At 42.1% G+C, this 15164-nt stretch overlaps 1 protein-coding gene across 2 annotated transcripts in view; it reads right to left on the reverse strand.

Annotated features, from left to right (window-relative positions):
* Positions 1–15164, reverse strand: part of Adamts16 (ADAM metallopeptidase with thrombospondin type 1 motif 16) — a 118101-nt gene that overhangs the window by 24961 nt on the left and 77976 nt on the right. For both annotated transcript variants that reach the window (XM_051151063.1, XM_051151062.1), the window contains exons 17-18: positions 13471–13609; positions 1996–2122 (exon numbers count right to left, since the gene is read on the reverse strand). In XM_051151063.1, coding sequence (XP_051007020.1) covers positions 1996–2122; positions 13471–13609 — 266 coding nt within the window. The remainder of the gene's footprint in view (positions 1–1995; positions 2123–13470; positions 13610–15164) is intronic.

Consider the following 15164-nt stretch of genomic DNA (forward strand, 5'->3'; position numbering starts at 1 on the left):
TCGCCATCATCAGGAAGCTGGGGACCCCCACAGTCTAGTGTCTTCTGTGTGCTAATGTGTACCTTAGCCCACCCAGACCCTAGACTGACCCTTTGGTCAATGGACTGTGAGTTTTTGTTCATTAGACACTGCTCCTTGACAGAATTTTTCATTAACCAAGTGATATCAGAATGAGTGACATATATTATACTGGCCACAGGAAAATGCAGTCATGTCTTTGACTATGAATCCCTCCCATGGGTGGAGTGCCAGGAGGGCACAGCACGTTCAAGGCTTTCATCCCTCCTGAACTCTTTTTCTCCAGGATCTTCTGAACTCTTTTTCTGACAAACCTTGACTGCAGGTTGAGGACATGGATCTCCAGTGATTGCCCTGAGCAAAGCAAGGCTGCTGAGGACAGGTCTCCAGAAGAGTAGGAGTCTGAGGTCTGTGAGATCAGTCATCACAGGGGGCTTCAGAAGGCTGCACTTCGTCCCACACCAAGTGCTTTCCTGTGTACTGGTCCCACCTGTCCTCCACACACCCACCTGCAGGTGGCAGCTGAGCTCGCCTCATGTTGGGTTCTACTCCTTCCTGCGCTAGTGACCACTAATTAAAACACCTCTTCTGACTTCAGTTAGCATCCCACATCACATGCCGTACCTCTTATCCCTCTGTCCTTCAAGTAGCAGCCTCCTTCCCTTTTGTAATCTGCAGCGGCCTTTTTCTACTTCCTGTGCTGGCCATCAGGTTAACTTCTTGAACATCCTGCTCTTGACATGACTGCACTTAGAGACCAGCACAGGCCCAGAGCAAGCTGTACTGTGCTCTTTCTGTCTAAGTTCAGCCCATAGGACATGAAGATCAGAGGTGGCCCGTAGCTGACTTTTACCAGTCTGCTGGGCTCCATCGGCAAGCTGTAAGACCAGACCCAGTCAAGAGCATTGTGCCCAGTTCCCATGGTCTCCAAGACCATCTTTTCACTCTAGGACACACCCTAGGGGGACATCAAAGGGACTTTGGTGACATCGAGGACCCATGGCTAAGGTGGGGTTGGTGGCCTAGAAAGGTGGTAGGTCCTCATCGTCTCTGGAGACGTCTCTTTGGAAAGGATATCATTTTCCAGAGAAGGGCCTGACTTTGATAGAGGCAACTCCAAGCTTTTTTAAGTGTTTTATGTGTCTCCATTGCTATGTTGAGAGAACCTGGGCACAGTTGGAGCTCCAAAGAGAGCAGAGAGCCGGCATCTCACTTTCCTGTCATCAGTTATCTTGGAGACACAGAGATAGTCATGTGTGTTAGCAGAGTGTTTCTTTCCACCAGGGATCCATTTGGCATGCTCTGTGGATCTTTATATAAAGATATTTTTGGATTGCCTTTGTTAAGTGTCTGAGCTCCCTTTGCTCTTTGAAAGGGTTCACTGAAGATAAAGTTTCTTCATCTCAAGTGATTTTCACCATCTATTGTGACCTGTCTCCCATAAAGACAAAAGACACCGAAACCTCTGTATCAGGTCTTACATAACCAGCAGCTCCTGTCTCTCAGAAAACTACACCTACCTCCACATCTCAGAGAACAAAGAGGCAGCAGCACTGAGGGCAGGAAGGAGATGACAGACAACCCAGTTCAATCGTGCACATGATTGCGATAGGAAGTCCCAAACGTCTTACAAGCCAGACAGGCCTCAGGGGTGGCTCTTCTACTCCTTCACTAAGTAAAGAGCAAACAGTAGTGATCGACGCACAGGCTTTGGGAGAATCCATCACCCTCACCATAGCATATGCTTGTTCATACATGTACACGCTCATAAAAACAACAGGACATTATTGGAAGAACTCTTTCTTATAGGGGAAAGAACGTCCAGGTTATTTCTTACCCAAAAGACTTTTTTTTCCTGGTTCTCCATTCAGGCAGCTCTTCTTCCGTTTGCCTCTTTGCTGCAGTGAACCAGGAACTGGCAACAGGAAGTACTCATTCTCCAGACTTGAACGATCTGTGACCCCTGAGCCTTCTTACCTGGGAGGACACGCGGAGACCTTGCAGGGCACCAGCCCTGTGACAGGCCGAGTCTTGGGGTTGCAGAAGGACGCATTCACTTGAACCGTGAGGTCTCTGTAGCATCTCTCCTTTGAGTTCATCTTGCCTGTGGAAAGGGAAGTGTGATGGAGACTTGCAGCCATGCCAAGAGATAAAAACGCAGAATAGCTATCAAAACACTTAAACATCATTTGGAGAGCCCGAACCATGCTTGCATGTGTTTGTGTTAATGTCCAATGTTTCAGAATTCAAATATTTCTCTCTCTATTTCAACATCTTTACATTCAACGTGTTTGGGGCTGACAATATAGCTGAATAGTAGGATGCTTTCTTCACAGCATGGGAACTGGGTTCAATTCCAGGTTACTATAATAAACAATCTAACAGGTTGTTTTTTTAACAACCAATGCTGTTATTTTATTTAATGAAATGAAGTCATTTTGCAAAAAATCTAATTTCTCCCCACATACTTTTAATTAATTTTTTAAAATTATGTATATGAATACTATGTTTATATCAATTCACCCCTTTTCTTTCTACTCCAATGCCCCCTCTCACTCTCTTTCAAATTCATGACCTCAGCTTCTTTAAATATATATATATATATATATATATATATATATATATATATATCAATCAACCTATGTAGCTGATTTAAATAAATACTAATATCAATTATGTTGGTCTCATGTTTCTGTTCATAAACTGTCAAGAGGAACCAATAATAAATAAATCAGCAAGAAACAAACAACAAAATGATGAGCAGTGTATCATCTGAGAACCCATAGCTGAATATCGCGAGGCCACCCTCTCACAGTATGGCTCAGGGACTGGAGCAAGGGGTTGCTACTGAAGGTCGGTGTGGTGCTCAGCTTTCATTATGCAGCCTGTCTGAGGCTTTGTGAGTGCCCTGTAATGTGTTAATGTTTCAGCTAACTACATTTCCCCACAGAACATATACCAGCTCTCAGAAATGGCCAAACACAGAGACAGAATCAGAATGGAAGTTGCCAGGGCAGAAAGCATGGAGGGCAGGGGCTTTGCGTTTAATGAACACAGAGATGTGGGGAGGAGGGGACCAAAATGTCCTGATGATGCAAGGGGATAATGTACAGCAACTAAAATGAACTTAGTCAAGCTGTACCCTCAAAAGTGGTTAAAACAGTAAATCTCATGTTTTATATATAAATATATGTATGATATATCATATAATACATGCAATATATAACATATAACACATACAAGCATATATAGTATATATGTGTGTGTGTGTGTGTATATACACACACACATATATATGCTCTTACTAGACATATACTTTGAAAGATGATAATTAAATTTTTTCAACAAAAAAAAAGAGAGAAAGAATACATTAGAGACAGTGTAAGATGAACACAAACGTGTAGAACAGATGAATGCTCTGCCTGAAAGGCTGGTGAAGGAGTCCATGAGGACCATCAAGAGATCCCTCCACAAGATTGAATCTGACATGAGGACCATCAGGAGCCCCCTCCATGGGACTGAGTCCAACTTGTCAGCATATACCCTTCTCATGCTTATCTGTCAACCCTGGTAGGGCTCGGCTTGACATCTTATCATGTCCCTCTCAACCCCAACCCTGCTTTCTGGTCATAAGTTGTCATAACTTTTCATAAGAAAATGGACCGGATGGTGTCCAGGAAGCAAAGCATCTCAGCAACTCCTAACCCTCCCTTTCACTGGAGCTGAGCATTTTCAAAGAAATGGAAGTCTCTAAGTGCACATGAAAACCAAGGTGCCATGCTGCTCTGTCTGGAGCAGTGAGGCTATCAGCAGAAATGTCACTTGTCTTAGGGTCAGTTTCCTCAGAAAGCTAGAGACTAGGTCTGCTGTAAGCCTGTGGTCCGAGGCCCAGCCCTTACCCTGTGACACTTCTGGAGGGGTGTCCTTCACCTGTGGCCATTGCCATTTGTGAAATTATTCAGCACTGGGCTGAATTCATTACATATAAAATTGAGCTTAAGCCTATCCTCTTTGGAGTTCCCCAAGTGTGAATTTGAAACTACTTTATTTTAATGACTTCTGAGGAGGGTGGTTTATTTTAAAATTCAACTTTGATAAATACCATAAAAAGCTCTGTAAAGGAAAATAATACTTATGTAAAAATACTGAATCTTGAACACTAATCATGAAAAAGTAAGATGTCATCATTCACAATGCTTTGGGGGGATTGAACATAGGATCTAATTGTTATCCACTTAACAACACCCCCCCCCCACACACACACACATTCTGGCAAGTTTGTACATCCATGCTCTTTTCTAGGAGTCACAGAACATGACTGATTAGCCTCCAAGGGTCTGCCACCCCACGTGATCCAGATGGAGAAAAGCCACATGGCATGATTCTGTGGTGATATAAACTACCCGTAAACAGAGTGTGTCCAACAATACAGTCCAGATGACCAAACATCAGATCCACAGATGAGCCAAGTCTGCTGTTAGAGATAGAGGGGAGTAAAAGAAGAACCTGAGACCCTCCAGTGGTCACAGAGACCCACTCAGTTGCCACATAGTGAGAGTGCTATTACAGGTGCGGACACTTATGGGCCTCACACTGAGAAGCACTGTGAAGGGAAAGTCCACTTAGACTGGGTGTGGTGTGAGTGAAAGGGTTGTGTGAACAGCCATGTCACAGTTCGCATACTAAAAGGCAAAAGGCTCATGATCAAGGTCTGGCCAGATTGTGTCCTTACACGGCTCTGTTGGGCATTGGTGGCAATCATTATTCTACACGTGAATGTCCTTTCCAAAAACAGATGGATGCACCACACCCCTGATCTGTGGCATCCTCTGGCAGTCCAGCCTGTCCTCCTGATGTCCTCAATCAGAATGCTGTTCTCCACTGCTCTGACTCTGCTCTTACCTGGTAGATGGCTTTCCACTCCTCCAAATCAGAGCAGGGCATCCCTTCTTAGAGCCCTTCAGCCTAAGTGAGCCCTGCGTTCCCTGGACAGGCTAGGCCCACTCTGCAGTGTCCAAAGCAGTATGCATATTAGCTTCGGTTGAGATAGTATTGTTGGATTTCATAAGCGTGAGCCTGAGCAGAAGCCCTTGAGCGAAGGAGAGGAACCCGGCTCACATCCCTGTGCCGCAGTGGACACTTGCTTGGTCATCACTTGCTTATATGAGTTGCTTGATTTCTTATCACCAAAGGCTTCTAGAATTTTCTGTTTCGAGGATCTTGGAATATGAGGGTGACTAGAGATATATGGGAGACTATCTGTGGCCACTCTTTCTGTATTATAAGCGTTAGGTCACCTGTATAAAACACCTTTTTATTTAACTATTTAGAATAATTTCTCACTTCCTGGCTAACTGATCGCCAATATACTTATTTAATATTGTAAAAAATGAGCCAAAATATGTAAGATCAAAAGGAGAAATGTTTCAAATATGTGATAATCAAATATAATCTCATAAGTTATTCAATTTAAACAAGTAAAGATAAAATGTGAAATCCTGTAGAAAAAAATGTGCTCAGCTTAAAAAAAAAAACCTAACTTCAAAGGGGGTAAATAAAGTGATGTAATTACTATCAAAATTAAAAATATATTAAGATATAATTCTTATAAAAAGCATGATTCAATTATAAATTCTACTGAAAATTAAGATATATGCAATACAAAAGTTATTTAAATTGCTTTAGAATATAAAAAAAAAGTTTTCAGCATGGAAAGAATAAATTTTGTACATTTTCCCACATGAAAGAAAACTATAGCTGGGTAATAATTAAAAGCCCTAATGTAGAAAATACTTCTGAGTTTGGGGCTGGGAGTGTCCAACAGCACATTGAGAAGGTCTGTCCCCAGATAACAATCCATAGCAAGAACGTAAGAATGGTTGACTATCTATAAACACTGCAAGCATACTTCACCACAGAATGAATCAAATAAATAAACCTGAACTTAACTACAAATATCATAAATTCATTTTTAAAATGAAAGCAGATGTTTATACTTGACGTAAGCCCCAAGCAGTACTATGAAAAACACTAGAAATAATTTTGAGGTTATGAATAAGAAACCCTTTAATGATTACCACTAAAAGTATCTTGGGAATGTTGGTTTAGACAGTTAAGCAAAAGGCTACACACAACATGTGAACAGAAACATGGGAAGCACATGTGGTATGATTGCATGCCTAAGACATTCTGGAGAATGGCTATAAAAATGTATCTGGTAACTGGATGCTCTTGGGTATGCATATGTGACTTGAGTCAGTGAGGATTCAGATAGAGAAAAGTGAACCATCAGAAATTTGTGGGTAATCAGAAACAGCCAAGCCTTAATTTGCTGTCTAGGACATTGATGCTCCATAAGATGCTATGGGATTTTTGTGATGTGCAGTCCAAGTAGAGGGTCCAGTAGGGACCATCAAAGGGACGTGTTGAGTGCAGAGACACAGGAAGAAGCTCCAAGATCCCTCCTGGGTAGGGATGATGATTATGTGAGGACAAGCTATGGTTCTTAGGGAGGGTGTAAAGAAAGAGGTCCAGTTCATTAGCAGCTTTATATTGTGGGGTAAGGACATTTCCCAAGCCCTGAGAAGAATGCACGGTGAGCAGTTGAGTGCCATGGGATCAAGAAAGATGCTGAGAAGGTCTTCACCTCGGTGAGGTTCTGACTGGACATTCTCAGAGATGAAGCTGGCAGCAAGAAACCATGAGGAGGTCTGCAAGATGAGCAGAGGGCCCTGGTTGAGCACAGGAGTAGGACTTGCATGGAAAGAGTCATAAAAGGCAAAACAGAAGGAACGGGAAGAAGGAAGGAGTTCATCTTAAGATCGAGCTTAGGGCCAAGAATGACAGAAGACAGCCTTGCTAGAGAAGGGTTATTATGGTAGGAGGGACCTGACAAAGGCCTTCCCCCTGTAGAGTTACACTTGCAGGGGGAGAATCACGCTCCTGGGTTTCAACTGTCCAGTAAAGGACAAGGAGCAAGAGAGATTTGAGGCTGGTGGGAACTGGTGGCACAGCCCTCCCTGTGCAGGGCAAAAGCTCTCCATCATATGTGAAGATGCTGCAGATGGTGGGCGAGTGCAATAGGGAGCGCGCTGCAGCTAGCTGTTTTCCATGAGGGTCTCCCCGTGTTTGCATTGTTGTGCTGTTAAAATGTTGACTTCAGCCTATAAATATCAGCAGGATTGGGAATTTTGTTAGCAGAAATTATTTTCCTATACAAGATTCCTATGATTAAAGTCATATGTGTGAGTGAGGCTGATCACAGCTGCTGGTCCCGAGTTGCAAGTCTTGAGAGAGTTCACTCCTAGTCATCTACAGCGCATCTTCCAAAATGCTGCTATGGCTTCCTTCTCAGTGCCCCCGGGAAGAGCTGTTCTGATGGTCATTCCTAGTTTCTGCACTCAGGGAACTCATTGCTTTTCTTCTTTCTTTTTCTTTCTTTCTTTCTTTCTTTCTTTCTTTCTTTCTTTCTTTTCTTTCTTTCTGTCTTCTCTCTCTCTCTCTTTCTTTCTTCCTTCCCTTTTTAAAGAATCAGTTTCTTTCAGGGTAATAGTTTCTTTGTGATGGCTCCTAAACACTAGAGATGGCAGAGATATCTGAATGTGAATGAAGTGCCCTGGGGAGACAGCATGCATGGAGTGAAGTCTCACTGCAGGATCACAATGAAGAGTGTCCCTGCTTCGCCAGGGACTGCTGTCTCCTTTGCTAAATAATTTCAACACGTACATCTTACCCCTCCTGGAAGTGAACTCTCTTCCTGCTGTCACTAAGTAGGGACAGCTTGAGGACTGTGGTCAGACAGAAGAGGGCAGAAGTTCAACACTTCATATAGTTTGCTGGCCTGTGGGCTATGAAGCCTGTTTAGGTCCCCACATATCTGCTCTCTTCTGCTATAAGAGGCTTGGCATCAGACAGTCCACAGCATTAAGTACTGGCTAGGACCTGTGAGGAGAGCCACTCAGTAAGATCTTGAGGACAGTGTCTTCCCAGACCTAGTAAATGATTAGGTTCTCATCTTTGCAGTTATACTCCTGCATCTCAGGCCATCAGAGTCCAGGATGGGCATCCTCCAGGGATATCTGCTCACCTTTGCATTGGTGCTGAAAACATCACTAGCATCCCTCCTCCCTGTGAGTTTCTGTGCTTCCAGTGTATCCTATTCCATGCTGTCCATCCTCAGGAGTTCCTCATGCATGCAACTCCCACAGAAGGATACTTAGAGCAGCTTAGTATAATCTCTTCTCAATGGTCCCTCCCCAACCACTATAGTGGAACTAATTTCCTACTCTGTTCATTGCATTAACGTGAGGCCTTGGGAACTTAAATTCTTGCGTGAATTTGGGGGAATAAATCCATAATGAGGAGATGTGTAGACAGCATTGACATAGACACTAACGGTCCACCTTCTCGGGTTCCAAATGTACAAACATGAAGTCTTACATGTATGAGCACACATCCTGCTAGGAGTTAGAGAAGAGTTGGCTATGCTCACCAGGATAAGGCCAGTGTCCTGGACCCAAGACCCGGAGCAGACACTTGACCCCAGTACCCTGATGGAGAAGCTGTGGGAGGAAGGATGGCTGCTCCTTGGTAGGCGGGGACACTTTGTTTCACCTCCAAGTCTAAGAATACTTGAAGAAACCTGTGGGGGATGGATCCAACTTCAGGTCTGCTGAAGAAATTGTATTCCCTCTGCAGAACTCACACCACTTTTCTTTATTTTTCACTTATTTTCCTGTAGGAGGTAGGAAGATAGAATTGAGGACAGGAACTCATTTTGAATTTATCAGTGTCTTGGCCAAGGAAACAGATATTTGTAGTGGATGAGCTCAGAGGTGACTGAAAATCCAGAATAACTTCCAGTTAATCTCTGTCACCTTGCTCTCCTCGTGAAGTTCAAACAAGGGAAGTTACCCTGAGCTTCCAAACACTATAACACATAAAGCAAAGGTGAGAGGGTGTAATTAGAATCAGGTCACATCCAGAGGCTATGTAGGCAATTACAGCAGTAGAACTCCAGAACACAGCTGATCTCCAGGCACTGTCTCTGTAATACTGTTCTATAGGACACATGCTTGTGATGTCACACTGGGCTCTCTGAGCCACAGCCTTGAGGTCTCTGTGAGCTCTTACGGATCATAGCATAGAACAGGGTTACAATCTTCTGGCATCACACGTGGACACTGGGAAACTTGCCCTCCAGGCTGGGTGTATTTTTTGTGGATCAAGCATGTATAAAACCAGGGCTAGAGGGATGGATCATTGGTTAATAATGCATACTGCTCTTACTGAGGATCAGAGGTTATATTCAGCATTCATGTTGAGTAGCTCACAATCATTGCTATTCACCCCAAAAAGGCATCAATGTAACTGCGTATCTTCAGGATACAGTTCTCTCTTTTGGCTTCCTCAGGTACCATGCACGCACACGCACATACACTCTCTTAAAAATCTTTTTAATATTTATGCATAAAGGCATCATTTTCATAGACTCAGAGCCCAACACTGGGCCTCATATATTTAAGAAACAATGGGTTAATAGAAACACCCACTTTCTTCATGGAGATGTCTTAGTATATTGCACTGCTATTGGCTACCCATTAAAAAGTCACCAATCCGTTTTCATGAAAATCAAGGAGCATGTTGAGATTTCAGTTCAGGCACAGGGGGAACTAATCCATGGTCTCTTGGGTCTTTTGCATGTACTTGGGTAGCTTTAAGAAGTTTTCTTCTCAGATCTTAATTTCAGCATTTGCTGAGGGATGAAATTTTTGAATGAGTGGATGAATGATTTGAAATAAGGGCAAGGTTGCTAATGACTTCTCTTCAATTGTACAAAGTTAACTCCTAAAGTAATTAAGGCATAAGCCCCAGAAACATTATAGAGGAAGAGAGTGTTAAGGAAACACACACAAGGTTTACAACATTAGGGTTAAAGCTGCTGGGGAAATGTGAGTCAGGAATTAGGTGAGTGTTTTCATCTTAAAGAAAAGCCTCTCCCTCAGAAATGCCCACTGCACATTGGAGAGCTTGGACCGCTGCCATGATCCCTGTTTTGGAAGCATTTCAGCATGGACAGGCGCTTACAGGTAGTTGATGGAGATGCATGAGCCCAACTGAATCGTAGAAGAGACATTTGAAAATTACATTTTATAAAAATTTGCAGAAAAGCTGATGACTTTGTGAGGTGAGCTCAGCAACTCCATGACAGGAACAGACACCATGAGATCAGCTAGCCACAAGACTCCTGGCTCCCACAGTCACATTTCAGGGGCTGGATGAGTGTCATAGAGCAGGAAAAGTGAACTAAAGTATGACTATGTCATAAATAAAGAACAGACATTAAGGAGTAAACAAAGTAGCCAGAATGAAAGGTGAAGGGCAGTGGCTGCTCATGGCCACCAGGATATCATTGGTCAGGACCATCACAGAAGATAAAATGGCTGTTAGTAAACCCAGAAGGAGAATCCCTCCTCCTGATGCCAGGTGGCACTTACTGAACCGAGAGATGAAGCTATTTCCAAGTGTTCACTCACAGTTCGGCACTACCTATATGTAGATAGCTAAGAAGATGATGCTTGGATGTTAAAAACCCAGCATATTGAAAAGTCTATACAAGCCATGATCTTGAAAGGATAAAGTATATGAATATTAAAATTTCCTCCAGGCAATGAACTGTGCAGAGCCATTGAGAAAGGAGGACACCATTCAAGAGATACTCTCAGACTCAGGAGTTTATTGTTCTCGAAGAGCTGGGAATACGAAAACGACACTGATGTTGTTTTCTCATGCTCTAATCCTGATCATATATCAGGCAAATAGACTATGTTCAAGCAACATCTATTTCAGCAATCTTTCCTGGATTTCGTGATTTAGAAAGTTCCAACAGCATGGATGTATTAAACAATATTACAGACTTAGGGTAAGTAAGGATCCCATTCTGAAGGCTATATGGTATCACACTACATCCTTGGTCATAGGACTTAGAGAAACCAACCCAGAACTGGGCTGGAAGTTGCCTCCTGGTTGGATGGTTTTCAGAGTTCTAGAAGCTTCTCTGTAAGATACTTGGAGTGGGACTGTCATCAACAGTCTTACTCAGAATGGACCCCATGTACAGAAGTATTAAGCAACCAGGAAAGAAGTACTAGTACAATAGTGGCAGTTCAGTGTTGGAAGTAACCAATCACTTTTTAATTAGATTTCTCTGACTTAGAAAAGCCATGGTTACTGGTGGGAGACTGTGCTTCTCAAACACTCATGATGGAAGATGGAAAGACTCATAGGCCTACAGTTAATGTTTGATAAGAGAGGGAGGCCCTTTTCCTTAGTAATGTATTTATTGGTAAGGGGCTTGTGTCCTGTAATTAACCCCAATGCCATTCACTGAGTTACATGAAATGACATGAATTTAGAAAAGGAGGCTCTTTAGGGGAGAGGAAAGGGATTGGCTAGTGTGAAAGGCCCAAAATAGGGGACACTGTGTGAGAATATGATAGAAATACATTAGATGCATGCAAAAAGATGTATGCAACTGGATTTCATTGATTTTTCAAATTCTGAAGGTTCAGAATGGGAGAGGCAATACACTTTAATAAACTATTTCATCAAGATGACCCACTCAGAATTAATGGATGATTAAATGTAGGAGAGTAAACATCCTAACTTTAAAATAAATTACTTTAATTAACAGTTAGTAAATAAGTAGGGGGATTGTCCATTTCTGCTTCCAACATAGATTTAATAAAGGAAGTGAGAATGTGAGAATTAATACTTAATGGGCACTAGTTCCAGCACCTGCTGGTGAAGCATACATTTATTAACGTGTTGCCAAAATATTAGAAAAGGAAGACGGTGGAAGAATGCATTGTATTTGCTGGATACAAGCCTCTTGTGAACTAGGAATGTACGTCAACTCTCTAAAGTGTATCCTGGGCCAGTGAGATAGGTCATAGGGTAAAGACACTTGCTGTCAGGCCTAAAGACCCACATTTTCTCTCTGGGACCTACATGGTGGAAAGAGAGAATTCACTTCAATAAGTTGTCTTCTGATCTTCATCTGTATACCACGATGACATGTGTACATGAACACCATCACCGCACATAATCACACATAAGTAAATATAACTTTTAAAAAAGTTATATTCCCACTCCACTCTGTTGGAGTGGGAAACACATGCAGATGGTACTCAGTGGACGAGTTCAAGCTAAGTTAATTGTTAGGTGATCTTGTGTCATTTTCCAAACTACTGGTTTCTATAGAAAGATGCAGCAATAACAAGATCTCTGAGATGCTGAGGATGACTGGCATTTATTGCCACAGAATCCTCAATGTCACAGATATGAAGGCAGTCTCAAGTGTTTCCATCTGATTCCAGATTCCTCCTCTGAACCTCAATTGGTGTTTGCTACAAGATACTGTATATGAGACCATGGTAAGTATACATAAATGGCAATGATGTGGGACTTTAATCTTGACTGTCATGTGCATAGGGTACTGAAAGGGATGCTGAAAGGGAAAGAGTTGAAACAGAGGGAGAGAAAGACAGAGACTGTTTGATGGTTAGTTTTAATTGTCCAGTTGGATGGCCTGGGTAGAGTCTCATTAAAGGCTTTTCTATGTTGGGTTGGCCTGTGGGAATGTCAGGGGAGGCTGTCTGAATTAAGTTAATTGATACTTTGAATGTCATTGTGGGTGACGCCATTCCCTAGGCATGCATGGTCCCAGACTATGTAAGAATGGAGAGCGTAAGCAAGTTCTCAGATCATGACTGTGGATGTAATGTGACCAGACACTCCCAGCTCCAGCAGTGATGGACCAGAACCTGGAGCTGTTCCCTAAAGCAAGCCTCCTTTCCCCTGAGGCACCATTTGCTGTCGTCTTTTGTCACAGTGATAGAGACAAAACAGGAACAGGCTGTGATTTTTTTGCATCAGCCCAACCAGAGGTGTCTCTGGTATAATCTGTGCCATAGGCTGAGATTTTTAAATGGCTTCCATTCCTCATCATGTGCACATGGCCAGAGGCTGAATGTGCCTTCAGGACACTCAACCTAAGAGTCAAACACAAACCTACTTTCAGAAGCCCACAGAACTTTACCTAAACAACAAAGAAAATCCCAACAACTTTTTAAAAAAGGAAATAATTTCTTGGATCCCATTCTCTTAAACTTCTGTGATACTAAGATAGTGAATCTATTATCTATTATATTTTTCTGCCATGATGCATCTTATCATGATCATTGCAATTTTTTAATAACATTTCATGACATTCTTGGTGGATTTGAGTACGTGAGTTGATAAATTCTTTTATAGTTGATTTCATGAATGAGATTAAAAATATTGCTATCTATCACTACATTGTCCCTGTATTGTTCTGTTTCTCATCACCTGTGGCTTGATGTTATTCAGTATCTACCCATCACCTCAGGGGCAGCATGGGAAGTGACCTACCCCCTCCACAGGAGACAGAGCACTCAGAGTGCATGATGGCCCATGAGTAGCTGGGCTGGGCAGCTGGTGTCTTCTCAGCACCTGACCTTGGCAAGGAGAATTCCCAGGCCACACCAGGGTTCCTGCCCTGAAATAAAAGCTGCAAAAGAAGAAAGAGAAAACACACAGTGAATTACAATAAAATTATGACTACCTGATAACCAGTTTGCTTTAAGCTATACAAAGTAACACCTTACAAAACTAATTATGATGATAAAATACTCTCTATTTTCTAAAATGTCCATCAGACACATGCAACACCATTTTCCTCTAAAAACCAGAAATAATACACACAAATTAATGAGTAAAGAAATACAATAAAATGTATGGAGAGCTAAAGGCATTGAAATACAAGTGCCAACTGAAGCAAGAAATGGCCACAGGTAGCCGTCACAGAGGATAGTTAAAGGAGCTTTACACATAGACAAGGAAGAAAGATAGAACCCATCACAAACATACAGGGAAGAATAACACTATAACAGGGAATAACAGGGAAGGAGAACATTACAGTGTCCCACACAGTAGGTCATCAAAAGCCTAATATGAATAAAGAAGAAAGAAAAGGAAAAAATGAACCCCCCCAAAAATTACAGGACTCAATAAATCCCTCTCAATGGTAAATTTTTAGCTGTCCAGTTGACAGATGCAGAGCAGCTGGTTGAAGTAATCAGTGAGAACCAGCTGCTGCTTCTAAGAAACACGTGCTGCTGGCAAAGATGCTGTCAAAGATGCACTCAAGTGAAGCTGTGGGAGTGAAGCCAGAAACAAGCAGGGACAGCCATCCTCTCTGATAAACTGGCACCCAGCCAAGGTTAGAAGAGATATAAAATGTCACTACATATTAATGAAGAAAACAATCAATCATGATGGTATAGGGACCATATATACATGGGCATCAAACACTCCCAAGTCCAACTTCATACAACAAGCATAAACAGACATAGAGCACTGACTGGTCCAGCCACAGTCACAGTGGGTGACCTCAACACCACACTTTCCACAAGTGTGGAAACACTGACAAATAGAACATTCAGACCAAAAGGAGCAATGATGAAAATTCAGACGTATACATGCATAGATCATAGGGACTTAACAGCTACCTACAGATCATATCATCTAAAAGACAATGGAAATTATCATACGACTATAGAAAAATCAGTAGCTTTTCTCCAAATAGTGATCATGCCAAGAAAGAAGTCAAGAAAATAGTTCTGTTTATAACACCTTTAAAAGAGTCCTGGGAATAAAGTTAAATAGGTGGCTGACAGACTTAAATGCTGGCAACTTTAGACTGCCTTATAAAAAAGTAAAAAGAAGTTAGAATGTACGAAGACCTACCTGATAGTTCAGCAGAATTAATACTGTGAGAAAAGTTAAAGCATCCTCTATGGCCAATGCAATCCACACAGAAAGCACAATACCGAGAGCCTTACAATGCCTAGTTTCAGCTTATACTATAGAGCCACAGTAACAAAAACAGCCTGGTACTGGTCAAAACTGACATAGTGACCAATAAAATAAAATAAAGAACGAAATAAACTCTTTCAGATAGAGTGTGCTGACTTTCAAAAAGTTTCCAAAACATACACTGGCGAGAAGACAGTGCCTTCAATGTTGGTAGGGCAACTGCATCTCCTTGTGCAGAACAATTAAAC

This window comes from Acomys russatus, chromosome 9 (assembly GCF_903995435.1).
Source record: "Acomys russatus chromosome 9, mAcoRus1.1, whole genome shotgun sequence".
NCBI lineage: Eukaryota > Metazoa > Chordata > Mammalia > Rodentia > Muridae > Acomys > Acomys russatus.